Here is a 15275-nt window from a genome sequence, read left to right as displayed (position 1 = left end):
GAGGGGGCGGGGCGGGAGGGGTGTTGGGAATAACAGAGTATATAATCTTTTGGGATATAACATACTGGTATCGGTGTATCCCCCGCTAATTGCTACCTCTTTCACAGCTGTTTCCCAAGCAAAAACACTATAGGTTATGGGCCTGCTGACTCCACAACCAGGCCTATTGGAACTGGCCATACTGTGGGCCAATGACTCAGAATAGCTGACCTGCCAATGTGATAATAATTGTAACACACAAACATTACTCTGCACTGTATTGGCCCCTTTCTGCCTGATCGATCCCAATTTATCAATGATCTATTCCGATTTGAATTGGGATCTTTTCCATTTCATACTGTGAGTCCTCGCATCTTTCTCTTCGCGTCTAATGATGGTGACCTAGGAGTTAGTTTTCAGCAATCCTTGTAAGACACGTTTCCTCTTCATAACTAAGGCTCCCGGTTTTCCGTTTTTACGGATTTTTACAGACCGAAAACAATGTGTTTTTCTGTCTGCATTTATTTTTAAAAGTGGATAAATACAGATAATTGGGCTTCTTTTAAGTCACTCTGTGCTGCCTTTCATGAACTATATGCCAACACCTGAACAGATGGACAGCACAGGAAAGTAAAAAAAAAGATGCAATTTCATTAAATAATGCCATGTGTCAACATACATTTGGGGTATAATGCGAATATTTACCAGTGGATGTTTTGTTATCTAATATGCGGCAGCTGAAATAGCTAAAAAAGGCAGACCTCAAAGTATGTGTGCGCGTCTATCAGTTAAATAAATATGGAAATGTACAGTTTTACCACTTCATTTATCCGCAAAACACAAAATAAATATGGATAAATACAGATAAAGTGGGCAGAAAATAAATATGGATAAATACAGACCGAAATGCTAAAAAAATACATACCATAAAACCGGGAGTCCTATTCATAACCTTTGAGCAATGAACCCCACCTGCATCTGCAGGCCTCGCACCTGGGGAGCCATTTCCCCCAGAGATCCCTTTGAGGAGGTTGCAGTGCCTCTAGTGGCTATCCTTGGTACTGCACCAATAAAGTGACATTTGCAGAGGGAGGCGAATTTCAGACTGCACGTCCCCTGACAGAGGGTGAGGTTTAGAAGGTAGCTGTATTGTTTAAAATTCAGAAATGAGATAGAAGGGAATAGGATAAAGAACAGTTGTAAACTATTTTAGAGGTCCGCATTCTGATGGGTTGGTGTAAGGCATTCAAAAATGTAAACCCACGTTTTTCACTGTGTGAACTGACCTATTTAAAATATTTGGTTGTAAGGTATTTACATTGTTCTTTGCATACCCCATGCAAGTTCTAAACGCTTTAACAATAGCAGCTTTAAATGCCTCCACGCTTGGCTCCTGATTTTCAAATGTAAATTTCCAGGACAATGGTATAATCCGTTGCACCTTCGCTGCCTCCAGTAGATCGGCTTAAAAGTCCACATTGCTTCGTTGGTAGCCAGGGTCCAAGAGACCCCGAAGCAAGCTGCAGCCAGCGGTGCTGATCTCACGAGTCTCTGACTCACGACTGCGGCGAGAACCACAATAGCTGAGATTCTGGTTGTATGTGGTGTGTGCCTCTTTAGCTTAAGTTACTAACAGGAATGTGTATTTTGTACCCTAGGAACACAAAGAAGGAAGCTGACTTGCTGGCAGCACAGGCACGTCTGAAGGACCTCGAGTCGTTACTGAACTCCAAAGATGCTGGCCTGTCCACCGCCCTCGGCGAGAAGAGGAACCTGGAGAAGGAAGTCCGAGAGCTCAGGGAGCTGGTGGCCAAGGTACGATAAAGCTCTTGCGAGCGGTGACCACAGGTGTCCAGGCCTTGAGACTCCGCAGCGAGGGGGGGACCCGCATTCCTATCCCTGCTCAGCAGAGGACCTTGTGCATGTCTGTCAGGTGCCCGAAATGACAAGGGTGCATCTCCACATGTTTGGTACCCTACCCTCTGTGATACCCCTCGAGTTCACAGTTGCCTTCCTAGGTCTTCATTTTGCAGGAGTAGGCAACTTCAAATATACTGCAATGTGGGCTGGCATTGTCAGTCTACTAATCCACCCACTCTTCCTAAAGAGATGCGATGTAGGGATCCTGATTTTCATTCTTGGATAGCCGCGCAGCTCTGCGGTAGGGTTGTATTTTTTTACAAGTCAATATCACCTTTTCCAGACTCAGAGTCAGTGCCTTCTGGTGGTTCCATTAAAGAGAACCTCACCCTTATGTTATTGGAGGAACACAGGGCCGCCCTTCTCCAAATTAGACAGCGCCACAATGTTGGTTAGGTGGCCCGGCAACATGACCATGTACAGACTGGCGTGTTTTGATTATGACACTAGTGGCAGTTGTCGGAATATGTTATTTTTTTTGGTTCAATCTAAACTCTCTTTGTATTGGAATAGGGTGTGTTTGAAACCAGACGCCTCAAGTGCAATTTAGAAGAAAGCAGATTTGTAGGCATGTTTTTAGAATTTAGTTTGACACCACAAAATATGGAGAGTTCCATTTGTGAAGATTTGCCTGTTTATTGTAAGGGAAGCAATAGGTCTAGGTCTTACCACAGGTGTGAAATTTTTTGGGGTTCATACTGTTGTGCAGAATAATTTGTAAGGTGCATTTGGAAAATAATGCAAATAGTCTTGAAACACTTTTTGCATTTGTTACTCGCTTCAAATGTTCAATGTAATCTGTTTTGTTTTGGGTACCAAAGCTGCCATGCCCACCGATTTACCAGTACTGGGGATCGCCCACAAGTAAAGAATAAACCAGAAAGCATGTAGCGGAGACCCACATAGGTAGACAATGGGACTAATCTCCCTGAACATTTTCAAATACAACACCCCGTGGTCCCCCAACATGGCCTCGTTAGGTTTCAGTATGGATTCCCCACATTCACAAAAAGGAGGTAAGTATAAAGGGAGCCTGGTTAGGTTTAATCAATGTTTGACCTTCACGTGGCCTGAAGGTCACGCCATTTAGTATGAACTCTTGATGGAGGCCTTACCAGAGGAAACCGGATGTTGTAAAAGTGTGGCATCACTTCACATGGCCACTATCCTAGTAAAGAACTTGTGGGCAGATGCACCTTGTGCAAGACCCTGTGTGGAGCTAACATGTCACACATGTGATGACCTCAGCCCTTCATCTGCCCTCCTAACATGAGAACCCTGGTTTTGGATAACTGTGGTAGCTTTTGTTAGCGCCAAGAGGCAACTGGGGTTTTAGACTATGTTTTATGGTTCTTGTTTAATTTAACCTGTAAATAAAGTCTCAGATGCAATCTACATGTACTTTTGGAAGGCAGATTATTTGAGACGAGACAATACATCTATTGCAGGAAAGTTTGCATAGCTGCTTACATGTTGGCCTTAGTCCTAGAACTGGCATGGGGGGATTCAGTCACATGATAAATAAAAATTAGACCCCCCCAGCAAAATATATTAAGTGGCGGCGTAGGTGAGATGCAATGAGAGCAAATGCAAGTAAAATGGGCCCACCGCCCCTTCACTAGCATTACAATACAGCATAACTGGGGTACAGCAGGACACTCAAAGGCCTATGCTTTGGTGTCAGTGCACCTGCTGCACTAATGATACATGCGGCCCTCCTCATCGGTCTCCACGTCCCTCGTTTTGTCTTTCGTACTCTCTTCCCACTCTTTTCTCAGCTGTCTCTTCCCTTTCACACTTTCCTCCTTATCCCCTCCTTCTGTCTCTCTGCTCCCCTTTTCAGTACCCGCTGAACCATCCCTTTCTCTCTCCACCACATCTTTATTTCTTGCTCCTTTCTCTTCCTTTCCCGTTATGCTCTTCCTAATCTCCTTTCTCTGTATTTTCATCATTATCCCCTTTTCCCATTCTGTAATTTTTCTTCTCATTTCTATTTTTATTGCTCTTCCTTTTTTCATCCCTTTTCTCTGTCTCGTCTCAATTACTCACTTAGTATACTTAATATCTACTCTCCCCCCCCCCACCTTCCCCGAAGAGTAAGCAAACAGCTATGACCCAGGTAGGCCTATTTGTTTTGTCCCAATGCTCCCTATTGTTGCCATTAACAATATCCTGTTGATGACACACCACTGTTATACTGTGCAAGGTATGAACATTTTAGCCCCAGTTGATCACTGTAACTGGTGTCCTCCCTGCTCTACGTAGTTGGAAGCAAGCCTTGCCGATGCCAAGAAGCAGCTGCAGGATGAGATGCTTCGCCGCGTGGACGCTGAGAACCGGCTCCAGACCGTCAAAGAAGAACTTGATTTCCAGAAGAACATCTATTCCGAGGTGAGTCCTGGTGCACTTTACAACCCTGGTCCAGTGCCCAGCTGGTGAGCCACCCACCAGCTCCAAGGCCCTCCAAGAAGTGCGATCCGAGCATCTTCTCCGGGCATTGTCTTGCATACCCACAGCATGGCATATATTGGGAATTTCATGTGGACGGCGCCCGAACGGTTCTTTCAGCGATCGATTAGCATGTTAACAGCTGGGATTTGTGAAATCTGAAAGTCTCTAGATTTTGGCATTTTGGGTTGGGGTTAGTCATTTTCACTTCTGAATCCTTTGCTAGCTTGATTGGTGATTCTGAGATTTTTTTGTTGAATTTGGGAAATTCAAACCAGTATCATCAGAACACTAACAGCTTCCACCTGTCCCAAATTAGTACAACTTAGAACAGACTTTTAGTCTGATGGAGATAATAGATTTTTAGGCTGTCTGTCTCATGATCATAATCCCCATGCCAAAATCTGCAATAATAAATGAAGGCTGACTGCAAGAAGTTACCCCTTTCTCCTAAAGTCAAAAACCTAGTTTCAATTTCTGGTGTGTCCACCTTCTCACAGCAGTGTAATTCCCTGGCATATTTTTTAATAGAGGTGAAGTCCACTTTTTTATCACTTGGATCTGGGGTGCTTCATGAAAGTTGTGCTGCATGATTAGAAGTCACTATAATGAAGTCGATAATATCTCTCTACATCCGCATTGCCTCCACTACATCGGCTTAGCTGCTACATCGCAGAGTACGCATATCATTCCTATTTTTAACTCAACATTGACTTACCTAGATCTACCATGCATTGCAGTTATGTCAATGTAGTTGACGCAATATTATTTCATGAGATGTATGACAAGCAATCTAATGATAATATACATTGTCGGCTGCCAACGTCAAATGTTAAGTAAGGATCATAGGATGTTGTCAGTTTTATTTATTTAGGATAGGTGATTCCTGAAAACATTTAATAGGCAGCTTGATGAGGTTTGAAAACCACAGGGTTGCAAGTACAACAGTGAAAAAAGGCAGAGTGACTTGCCCTTCTGTGGTCTGGACACGTCAATGCCATGAATCTGTCTCCTCATCCCGCAGTCTTTTACCCCGCAGGGAATCACAACGCGGTCATTACAACGACCGCGTTGTGATTTCGCATACTATTACTCCACAAGTCGGAACAACGACTTGCCGAGGGGGGCGCTGGATGTTGGAATAGTATAATTTACTATTCCAACTCCAGTCTGTGCGGACACTAGGGAAGGTGTTGGATTTTAAATCCAACATCTTCCACCCCGCTCCTCAAGTTGTTGTTCCGACTTGTGGAGTAATGGTATGCGGGGACAAAGTTTCGCTGTAAACGTTGTTTACCCAATGCCATATATGGTAAAAGGCAGGAACATGACCAACACATCGCTCTCCTGCCCACGCTGAGCGGCCAGCTCCAGAAGTTCCATTGATGGACTTCCACTCTAAGCAGTATTGATCCACACACACACAAGTGTTCCACACACCACTAATCAATAAATATCTCCCATCTCCAGCCTCCCTGTATCCAAGTACGGTAGATTCAGAAAACATGTCAAACACTGACTCTTTTGGAAACTTTTTTTTTCTGGCTGGCTTTTCAGCACCAAGACAACCTCTTGCGGGGTAATCAATAGCGCTTTATAAATTCTAAATAAATAAGTATACACGCTACGTTATTTGTCCTTAATATTAATAAGCATCCTTAAATAAGCCACATAAATTGAAACAATTAATATTGCAATCTTAGACTACACAGTTACAGACAAACACTCAACAATCATGAATACAATTGTTTGCAGAGTTGTTGTAGATGGGGGACCCAATTCTTGTAAAAGTCCAATTGACCAAGGTTTCGGGAAAGGCCAACACATTCCCTTGGGCGAGGCCCGTGTAAAGAACTTTTAAAAGAATTGAGAAAATTGGGCTATAACTTTCTTTGTCCGTTTAGTTTATTGCTGGGGTTTGTGACTGAGTTATCCTGATTTTCACAGGAAATCCGCGAGACAAAGCGGCGGCACGACACCCGCCTCGTGGAGATCGACAGTGGACGCCAGCGGGAATTTGAGAGCAAACTGTCGGACGCCTTGCGGGAAATGCGTGCCCAACACGAAGATCAAATTAAGCAGTACAAGGACGATTTGGAGAAGACCTACCATGCCAAGGTACTTTTGGGAAGATCCGTTTTTAACAAATGCATTAATTAGGTAAATTGCTAAACAGGGAAAGCTCCTCCGTGATGGCGGAGGAGCGTCACCCCCCCCCCCCACCCCCCCCCTCTGAAAGCCTGCAGAGGCAAAGGACAAAAATAAAATGATAATAAAAATTGCAACTGCAAGCCGAGGGAGGGGCGTGGCCACCTACATTGACGCTGCAGTTGCAGCACCGGGTAGGGGGGGGCAGTTGGGGGCACTGCCAAGTGCTCATGATGGTTTGGCCGGCCAATGTCATGCGCACTTGGCCTTTCTCCTCCTAGCTGCGTTGTACAGCTGGGTGGAGAAACCAACACAGGCTCCCAGTCTATGTTTGAGCACCGAACCAAGGCGCTCAGACCAATTACAGCGCTGCTCACATGCTGGGAATAGTATTCCCAGCATGTGAGCAGCGCTGGGATTGGGAGTTGGGAGTTGGGAGTCTGCGCTGTAGTTCCTGGTCGTCCGGGCGGCGAGGATCTGGAGGAAGGCGGCGGCCGTCGGAGCAGGTAAGTGCGTTTTTCTTTCTTTCATTATAATAAATGTTTTTGTTTGTTTCCTCTCTCCCCTCTCCCTGGCCCATTACTTGACAATACGAGTGGCCGCTTCTGTTGCTAAAGTGTGTTTTTTGATAGGCCACATATTACTCGGCATTGCCAGACGCTTAGTCTGCTCTGTAACAGCCATCTTTCTAGCAAAATTGCATCCCTGGAATCCTTCTCAGATTCTTAAACATGCCTGTTGGGAATTTCTGTGGTCGGGAAACTCTAAAAGCTCTCATTGTTTTCAGAAATTTGAAATTCTGCTTAAGCTTACTTTTTTTTCTTCTTGTTAAGCTATTTTATTTATTTGTCAGAAGTTGTGAATATCTTTCAATTTTATTTTGATAAATATAGAATAAGGAGGCAGGCGCACTAAATCCAAAATGATTTTTTAACTGTTTGGACAGTTTGGCTGGGAAGATGATAACGTTGCTTTGAAGTGCCATGATTCTAGTGATGACTGGTGTGGCGCTATGTAAGAATAACATGAACAAAGTAGAATGGTGAGCTTTGTAAGGAGGTTAAAAAAAAGCAGAGTCAGTCTTGTAATTTCTTGGTCAAATAACCCTGTTAACGCTCATAAGACGTCCATTACTGCAATGGAGGGTACAAGGCTCACTTGTTGTTTGTTTGCTCGTTAATTGTACTTGTTGGAATTCTAGGGTCTAATGCTTCAGTGAAGTGCCCTAATGTGCCCTGTCTCTCCCAGGCTTCCTCTGATCCATCACAGACCTTTACTTCTCTTTGACTGACTCTGGGTATGTTTCCTCTCTTCGTCTTTCCACCCCTAGCTGGAGAACGCCAAGCAGTCGGCGGACAGGAACAGCCACCTGGTCGGGGAAGCTCACGAGGAGATCTCGCAGACCAGGATCCGCCTCGACAGTCTGTCTGCGCAGGTCAGCCAGCTACAGAAACAGGTGAGACAACCACTGTAAGGCACAATCCTACCAGCCCGCCAGCTGCTTTCAGCGTGAACTTGGAAGCCAAGCCCTGATCAGCGGGTTTGATGAGGGTTTTGAGGAGGAACCTAGCTTGCGGCATTTCTCAAAGGAGGTATGTGACAGCCTCACACAGTGTTTTTCCTTGAATGTGAAAAGAGATGACTCTTCATCTCCGCATCCCTTAGTAAATTCCATCTCTGCGGGTTCCGCTAACGGAATCCATACTCCACACCCAACAACGCTGTATTACTAACGGCTACTTCCTATAAGTGACTAAACATTTGCATCATCCACCGCAAGGTGATGAGACGTGCTGAGTAATACACATTCGCAGGTCTCTTCATACTTCAGTATTATTGGATCCTGAAGGAAAACCTTTCCTTATATCCCGTTAATAGCACGGAAAATAGTGGTTCTTGCCAAGATTTCATCGAAGATCGATAATTGCAATGCGCTTTATTTAGCTATCAATAAATTGTCTTTGAGAAAACTGCAAACTGTCTAAAATACTGCAGCCCGCCTTATTTTTCACATTCCTTAATATCAGTAAGTTTCAGGAGAACTTTCTAAATTCCATGGGCTTCCAGTTAGGAAGCAAATTATTTTGAAATCCCTCTGTATTGCTCATAAAGCCTTATACTGATCAGGACCTCGGCTCAATGGATCAAAATTTCCTTGGTACTCGCCAACCAGGCCACTTCTTATGCTAAACACATTTCTGAAATTTCAGCAGGTGAGGGGGGAGGTAGATCCTTCTCAGTGGCCACAGCTAAACTGCAGAACACTCTCCCCTGCCTTTTAACAGCTATGGAGAATCGGCTGACCTTTAGAAAGGGTCTTACAACCTAGCACCTTATCTGGTAGGAACCTACAGTCCTCCTGTTTTTTGGTTGTTGTTGATTGTCTTAGGTTAGTTGGTTTTTAGTGGTTACAATGCCTTGAAGCCTTTTGGTATATGCACACTTTATAACTTTGTTTTTCATTTCATTTTATTTCATTTAGACACCTTCAAAAACTATGACAGAAGTGCCCAACCTTATTATGTCTTTGACCTGTGCCCCGGGTGCTGAGGGTGAGGGGTCCATCCACTGCCTGATTAAAGCTCCACCTGTAGTTTAGTTGGCACTACAGAATGACCAAACTGCAACACCACTGATTCACATAGATCAGTTTCTTTAATGATCAGTTTCTTTAATGCCCAAGTATCAGAGTATAATCATGCAACAACGCTCCCCCACTGGTTATCCTGGTGCCCTTCTGTTCAAGCCATAAATGTACTCATTGGTCTAGAAAGTTGTAAATCTTTGTAAAGTGCTGTTTTAAGAAGACCCTTGAAAACCAGTGACTTGAGTCTCTTGCAGTGAACTCTGTGGTGGCCATCAGGTCACAAGTTCGAATCCAGCAAGGAAAACTCAGACTTCCATTCCTTTGAGGTCGGTTAAACTGGGCAACAGTGTATAAAGTGTTATTTTGCAACCTCTAAAGAGGCCAGAGGAGCATTATGAAGTGTTATCCAACACTATGCGATTAACACGGATGTCTGTGGACAGTGGAAATTTGACACGGGTGGACAAATGTAGATTTTGGGTAAAGATGCCTACTGCTGTTGGCGGCTGATGGAAAGCCGAGAGAGCATAGAGCAGTTCTTTACCAGACGATGACCATCTCTACAGCATGGGGGGGGAGGGCTGGATTAGATGTTTCCTCATCTGAGGTTATACAGCAATATGTCTATAGACCTAAGAGAATAAAAAGAAAGCATCCATGCCACACCATGAGCTTTACTGTCTCATCTTCTAGAGCCAGTGGTTTTGGTAGGTGGTTGAACCCATAAGATGGGGCAAGAGAATTTGTTGTCCTTGGTCTGCTACAGTTGATGCTTGAGTTGTTTGTGAAAGCTACTGTTTTTTTTTTATTATAATGCCTTGTATTATTTTCTATTCCAATCGGCAGCTGGCTGCAAGGGAAGCGCAGCTGCGCGACATGGAGGAGCAACTCGCCAGGGAACGGGACAACAACCGGCGCCTGCTGTCGGAGAAGGACCGGGAGATGGCAGAGATGCGGGCCAGGATGCAGAAGCAGCTGGATGAATACCAAGAGCTGCTGGACGTCAAACTGGCTCTTGACATGGAGATCCACGCCTATCGCAAGCTGCTGGAAGGAGAGGAGGAAAGGTGAGTGACTGTCTTTCAAGGTGGACCTAGAAAGCTGGGACACGGTGGACAGTAGACCGCGAGGATGTCTTGGTGAACTTAAGCACGTTCTTCCACATCTTTCCTTTATTGAACTAAGAACAGTAAATAGATTATTTTATCTGGAGGTAAATTGGGAGATAAACAATGCCTATAGTAAAAGTCACAAGAAGCTATTTTTGAGTGAAATTATGAGAAAGACTTTGGAGAAAGGCGAGGGGTTTCATCTCTCTGGTGCAGTTTGTCGGGTGTTACCTGTTAGAAGTCAATACCGATTGTGGGAGACTTTGGTGATTATTGGAGTGTACGCTTTAATTAGTCTTGATTGCTCTTGTGCATGCTTGAGGTTGGCCTCCATCTGGTGTAGATGAAGATTCTGTTTGACTGACTCTTTCTGCAGTAATTTACATCATAGGCTTTAGAGGAGCAGGCTGTAAAGAGTGTATAAGGCATCGGAGTAGTATTTACGGGTAGGCTAGCCCAGTGTGAGATGAGCCGGCGCTGTCTAATGCATATCGCCTTCAGTGAGAAAGGGTGGGGGGTCCGCACACTAGGTCCAAATTAGTTTGTTGACCTTGATGCTGGTGAGCATGTATTGTGGACTGTAGAAACATAGTTAATAATAATTCTACGAGTCTACGACATGTGCAGTCCACACTGGAGGCTATTAGCAAGCAGTGTGTGTAGCTTTGAGGCGTATTTGAGAGTGGGCTGTGTGCTGTGCAGGTGACATTAGTGACCTGAAAGTGGATGGTATGTAAGATCTGAGTGCTCTAGTTGGTATTTTTGGGAAGAATCTTTGCAGTTGACCGCGGAGCAGTTAGCCTGTTAATGCTGTTGCTAGTTGGGTTGATGTGGTGCGATACGCCATCTGTTTGAGATGCGAGTTGGTTTTGTTGGGGTATGATCGGGTTGTCTGTGATGGGGTGATATTGTACCGGCTCCTTCTTGTTCTGGTAGCACTGTTGGGTTGGCGACCGGTGAGTGAGTAATGGTTGACGCAATAGAACCCTGTTCTGATTCCACCCTTTCCACTTCTCAGGTTGAGGCTGTCTCCAAGCCCTTCTTCTCAGAAGAGAGTGATCTCCAGGACCAGTACGGCTCATTCTACCTCACATGGCTCCTCCAAAAAGAGGAAACTGGAGGACGGAGAGGGCCGGGGCACCAGCTTCTCCCAGCATGCCAGGACCAGCGGGCGCATCGCCGTAGAGGAAGTGGATCTTGAAGGAAAGTTTGTCCGTCTCAGGAACAAGTCTAATGAGGTATGTTCATGGTAGAAAAGGTGAATGTCTTACACCGATTAGGTTCTTTCCTTCTAGAAGGTTGGTGTTTCCGGTATAGGCCTTAGCCCGCCCAGTAAAGTTGTTCAGTTGGTTTCTAACTTTTTTGGATCGTTAGTAAATACGACGCAACAGCGCCACCTGCTGACCAATGCAAGAATAGCACCACAGACTTCCGGCATTGACACTAGGCTTTGACGAAATGTTAATTACGTCGCGAAAATTCCTGGATTTCGCGGTCCTGTAATTACGCATTACCTAAAAGTGGTGACTGGCACGCTTGCAAAAGTCTCAGGTGCTGGCTTTCAGTCGGCTGCAATCCAGTCGATCTTTTTTTGTAGTGCACTTCCCCTGCTAGGTGTAAAGGAGTGATATGGGCTTATTGGAAGCCCACACATATTGGGCCCTACTATATATTTTCTGGCAGTGACAGCTCGTATAGTGAATGGCACTGCACAAATTAGTGGGTGAGCGCAGTTCGCCGCGAGCACGGGCTGCACGTTTATTTATACCTTCTGGTCCGCGCCCGACCCAGAACGTTGCAAGGGGATACATTGTCCGGTAGCGGCTGGGTGGCTCCCTACCCTAGGGACCAGCCATTTGCAAATCATACTTGGTCCTATCACTGCAGGATCAGTCACGCCTGAACTTGCAGGTAAGGGTCCTTCTAGAAGGGAGCACCAGTAAGCCTGCGCTGATTCAGATATTATGAGACCCTCTCCATTGCGGTGCATCTTGTGTCCTGTGGCATAGCAAGCACAGAGCCCAGGTCTGGGTATATTTGTGTTTTTTAACACAACCACATGTAGAGGCGATGGGGTGGAATGCTTTTATGAGTCTCATCTTCTAATATATCATTTCTGCCCACTTTTCCCCTCTAGACTTAGGCCCTGATTATGAGTGGTCCAGTAACCTGACCGGCTGCCAACAGAAGTTACCAGTGATTCTGGGGTAGAGAGTACAAAGGGAACACTGAGGGTCTACTTAGAGATGAGATGAGATCAGGGATCAGGTGATTCTGGGTCTGAGTTCCCCGGTAACAATTTATTTTGCCCATAGTCTCTACCGTATTCACACAAATCTCATTATTCCCTTTGGGGTAGTAACTGCCATTAATGCCCCCATCAGAAATTCAGTGCCACTTATAATTAGGGCCCTAGCATGTGGTGGCACAGTGGGCAAAAAAATAAAATAATTGAATGCGGCCCAAGAAATTACGTTTAAGTTAGACCTTTGCAAGTTTCACACCCATCAACCTTTCTCTTACGGCTTCCATGTGTCCAAGACATCATTTTCAGTACATTCTAAAGTACATTTGAGACCGATAAGGTGCTACGGTGACTTTGAGGCCATTGATGAAAGTGTTCCAAGACCCTGTCTCAGATTCTTGCTGCAAACTATTATTGTTCTACCAATTTTGCAGCCTGTGATTGGATATAGATTCTCACGGATCCCACCCAACTGGCTGGGAGAGAGTGGTGTGGTAAAAAAAAATGAGATGGTGAGCTTAACACAACCACTCAACTGAAAAAGTCTGAAAATGAATGGAATCTTGGTAGGTTCCTTTACATGCCAACAGACATGATTCAGGTGGGAAACTCCAGATTTTTTTAAAGCCAGAAATGGCGTTATTTTGGCTCCACCTGAAATTGCGTCTGCTTCAGTAGAAGTCAATAGGGGAAATACATTCTCCTGATTATTTTGATAAAAATCTCCTACTTTCTGATTCTAAAATGTTGACATGTATAGATTTCTGCCAGTGACCTACTGTTCTGCTTACAGACCTCCCACAGACTCCAACAATCTGTATTTTATTTTCTCATTAGTTTAAAGTTGTTCCTTACTTGGTCACTAATGACAGGAGTAAGCAAAACATGTGACTGATGCAGAAAAGGTTTAAAAAACACTTTTAAGACATTTGTGTGAACACTCCCCATGCCATATGATTTCATTACTTACATATTCTAGTTTCTGTCTCCAGAAATACATTACAAATCAAATTCCCAAGTCATTACATATGAATTAATATTCGAACATTGCATATGTCAGTTTACAGATTACATTTTAAAACGCATGTACCATTTCATATCAGAATTTGCACCATCCACATGCCTTTCTCTATAATGCATTACATCCCTAAATTGTTTTATTAGTTTCAATGTATTTGCACTCTTTCTCTCTCCCTCTCTGGCTCTCTCTTTCTCTCTCTCTCTCTCTCTCTCGCTCGCTCGCTCGCTCTCTCTCTCTCTCTCTCCTCTCTCTCCTCTCTTTCTCTCTCTCTCTTTGTCTGTTTCCCTCTTTAAGTATAAACTACACCCCAATTGTCTCCTCCCCCAAGACAAATTAACCAGCTTGATGCTGCCTGTGTTAATTTGTTTTGGGGGTTGTAATAAAGGCAGCCATTATGAATTCTTGCAGGTTGTTTTATGAACTTCCCATGAAGCATCCTTATGCAATAACCTTACTCAAACCAACTCTGCCTCCTCTTACTCGCTCACCTTTTACCCGTCATTGGCCACATACAGTGCTCCACTGCCTTTTGGCTATGTTCACGCTATAGAAATACTGTATACATACATACAGGGTGGTAGAATTTGTTTGCCTCAAATAGGGAACATGGGAATTGTGGGCACGTTTCAGTCAAGATTGATCAACAATAAAACTTCAACTGGTCACAACAGTTCTGGAAAGAAAAAGTGGGAAAATGTTCTATCTGATTCATGGAAAAAACAAATACATTTATGACAAAAATGTACCATTTTCTATCAAGAAAATCTGATTTTCCCATAAATGAATGCAAATGTCTTTCTCGAATCTGAGCTGCATGAAAAGTTACCTTATTTTGAACAATGGTGATTCAGCTAATTTGTAAAGTTTGGGCTCTAAATAGGGGTCTCCTTTTGTAATCCACATTTTCCACCATCTTGATGTAGACCAATCCCCTCCGCAATCTTGTGCATGTTCTGATGAACCGCTCAGCGCGTGTCTTCGTTTGTTGTGCTCTAGATGCCATTGACCCCCGCGGTTGTGTTCTTGTTTCACTTTGCAGGACCAGACAATGGGGAACTGGCAGATTAAGCGCCAGATTGGAGAGGAAACCCCGATTGTTTACAGGTTCCCGCCTAAATTCCTCATGAAGGCGGGACAGATTACCACGGTGAGAAGCTCACTCTTGTTCTGTGGTTCGGTGTGGACTCCGTTAAAAAAGAAACAAAATATCAGTGCATGATGTTGCTGTACACCCAAAGAAGACCTCACTTTGAGATTCTTTAAAGACATGGGGCATTAGGTGTGAGATTGCAGTTTTATAAAGTTGTCTTCTTGTTACCAAATAAATACCAAGAAAGGTCCATAGGAGCAGCACAAAGAGACACACTTAGAAGTTTGTCTCTCTTTATTAGGTAAGCTATATTGCTGCCTTTTAACAGCAACTAACAACATTCTACTGAGGGCAGTAACCAACATTAGTTGCCCAGGTGGCATATAACAGTCAATATCCCTGTTTCAGACTTTCACTGAACTTAGTGTAGGCATGAAATAGTTGTGAATTCCAGGATTGTACGTTTTCACCAATAAAATGGCGCATAACATGATGAATCGTTTTTTTACCACCCACAAATGCCACATGTTGTCCTTTTTTCTGAGTCTCAGCCGCCAAAAAAATGTTGTCAGGCGGGTAAACCGCGTTTAGTTCGCATGCTAAACAACGCATGCCATAACAACACGGTCGTTACAACGACCGTGTTCTTATTTCGCATACCGTTACAACGCAAGTTGGAACAACGACTTGCGTTAGGGGGCAGAAGGTGTTGGATTTAAAATCCAACA

At 44.2% G+C, this 15275-nt stretch overlaps 1 protein-coding gene across 2 annotated transcripts in view; it reads left to right on the top strand.

Annotated features, from left to right (window-relative positions):
- LMNA (lamin A/C) overlaps positions 1–15275 on the top strand; it is a 144473-nt gene that overhangs the window by 108465 nt on the left and 20733 nt on the right. For both annotated transcript variants that reach the window (XM_085639248.1, XM_085639249.1), the window contains exons 2-8: positions 1638–1794; positions 4165–4290; positions 6295–6465; positions 7826–7951; positions 9929–10149; positions 11210–11429; positions 14497–14604. In XM_085639248.1, coding sequence (XP_085495374.1) covers positions 1638–1794; positions 4165–4290; positions 6295–6465; positions 7826–7951; positions 9929–10149; positions 11210–11429; positions 14497–14604 — 1129 coding nt within the window. The remainder of the gene's footprint in view (positions 1–1637; positions 1795–4164; positions 4291–6294; positions 6466–7825; positions 7952–9928; positions 10150–11209; positions 11430–14496; positions 14605–15275) is intronic.

This window comes from Triturus cristatus, chromosome 12 (assembly GCF_964204655.1).
Source record: "Triturus cristatus chromosome 12, aTriCri1.1, whole genome shotgun sequence".
Classification (NCBI taxonomy): domain Eukaryota; kingdom Metazoa; phylum Chordata; class Amphibia; order Caudata; family Salamandridae; genus Triturus; species Triturus cristatus.
The sequence above is the reverse complement of the archived record's forward strand: the minus strand, read 5'-3'. Positions and strand labels throughout refer to the sequence as shown.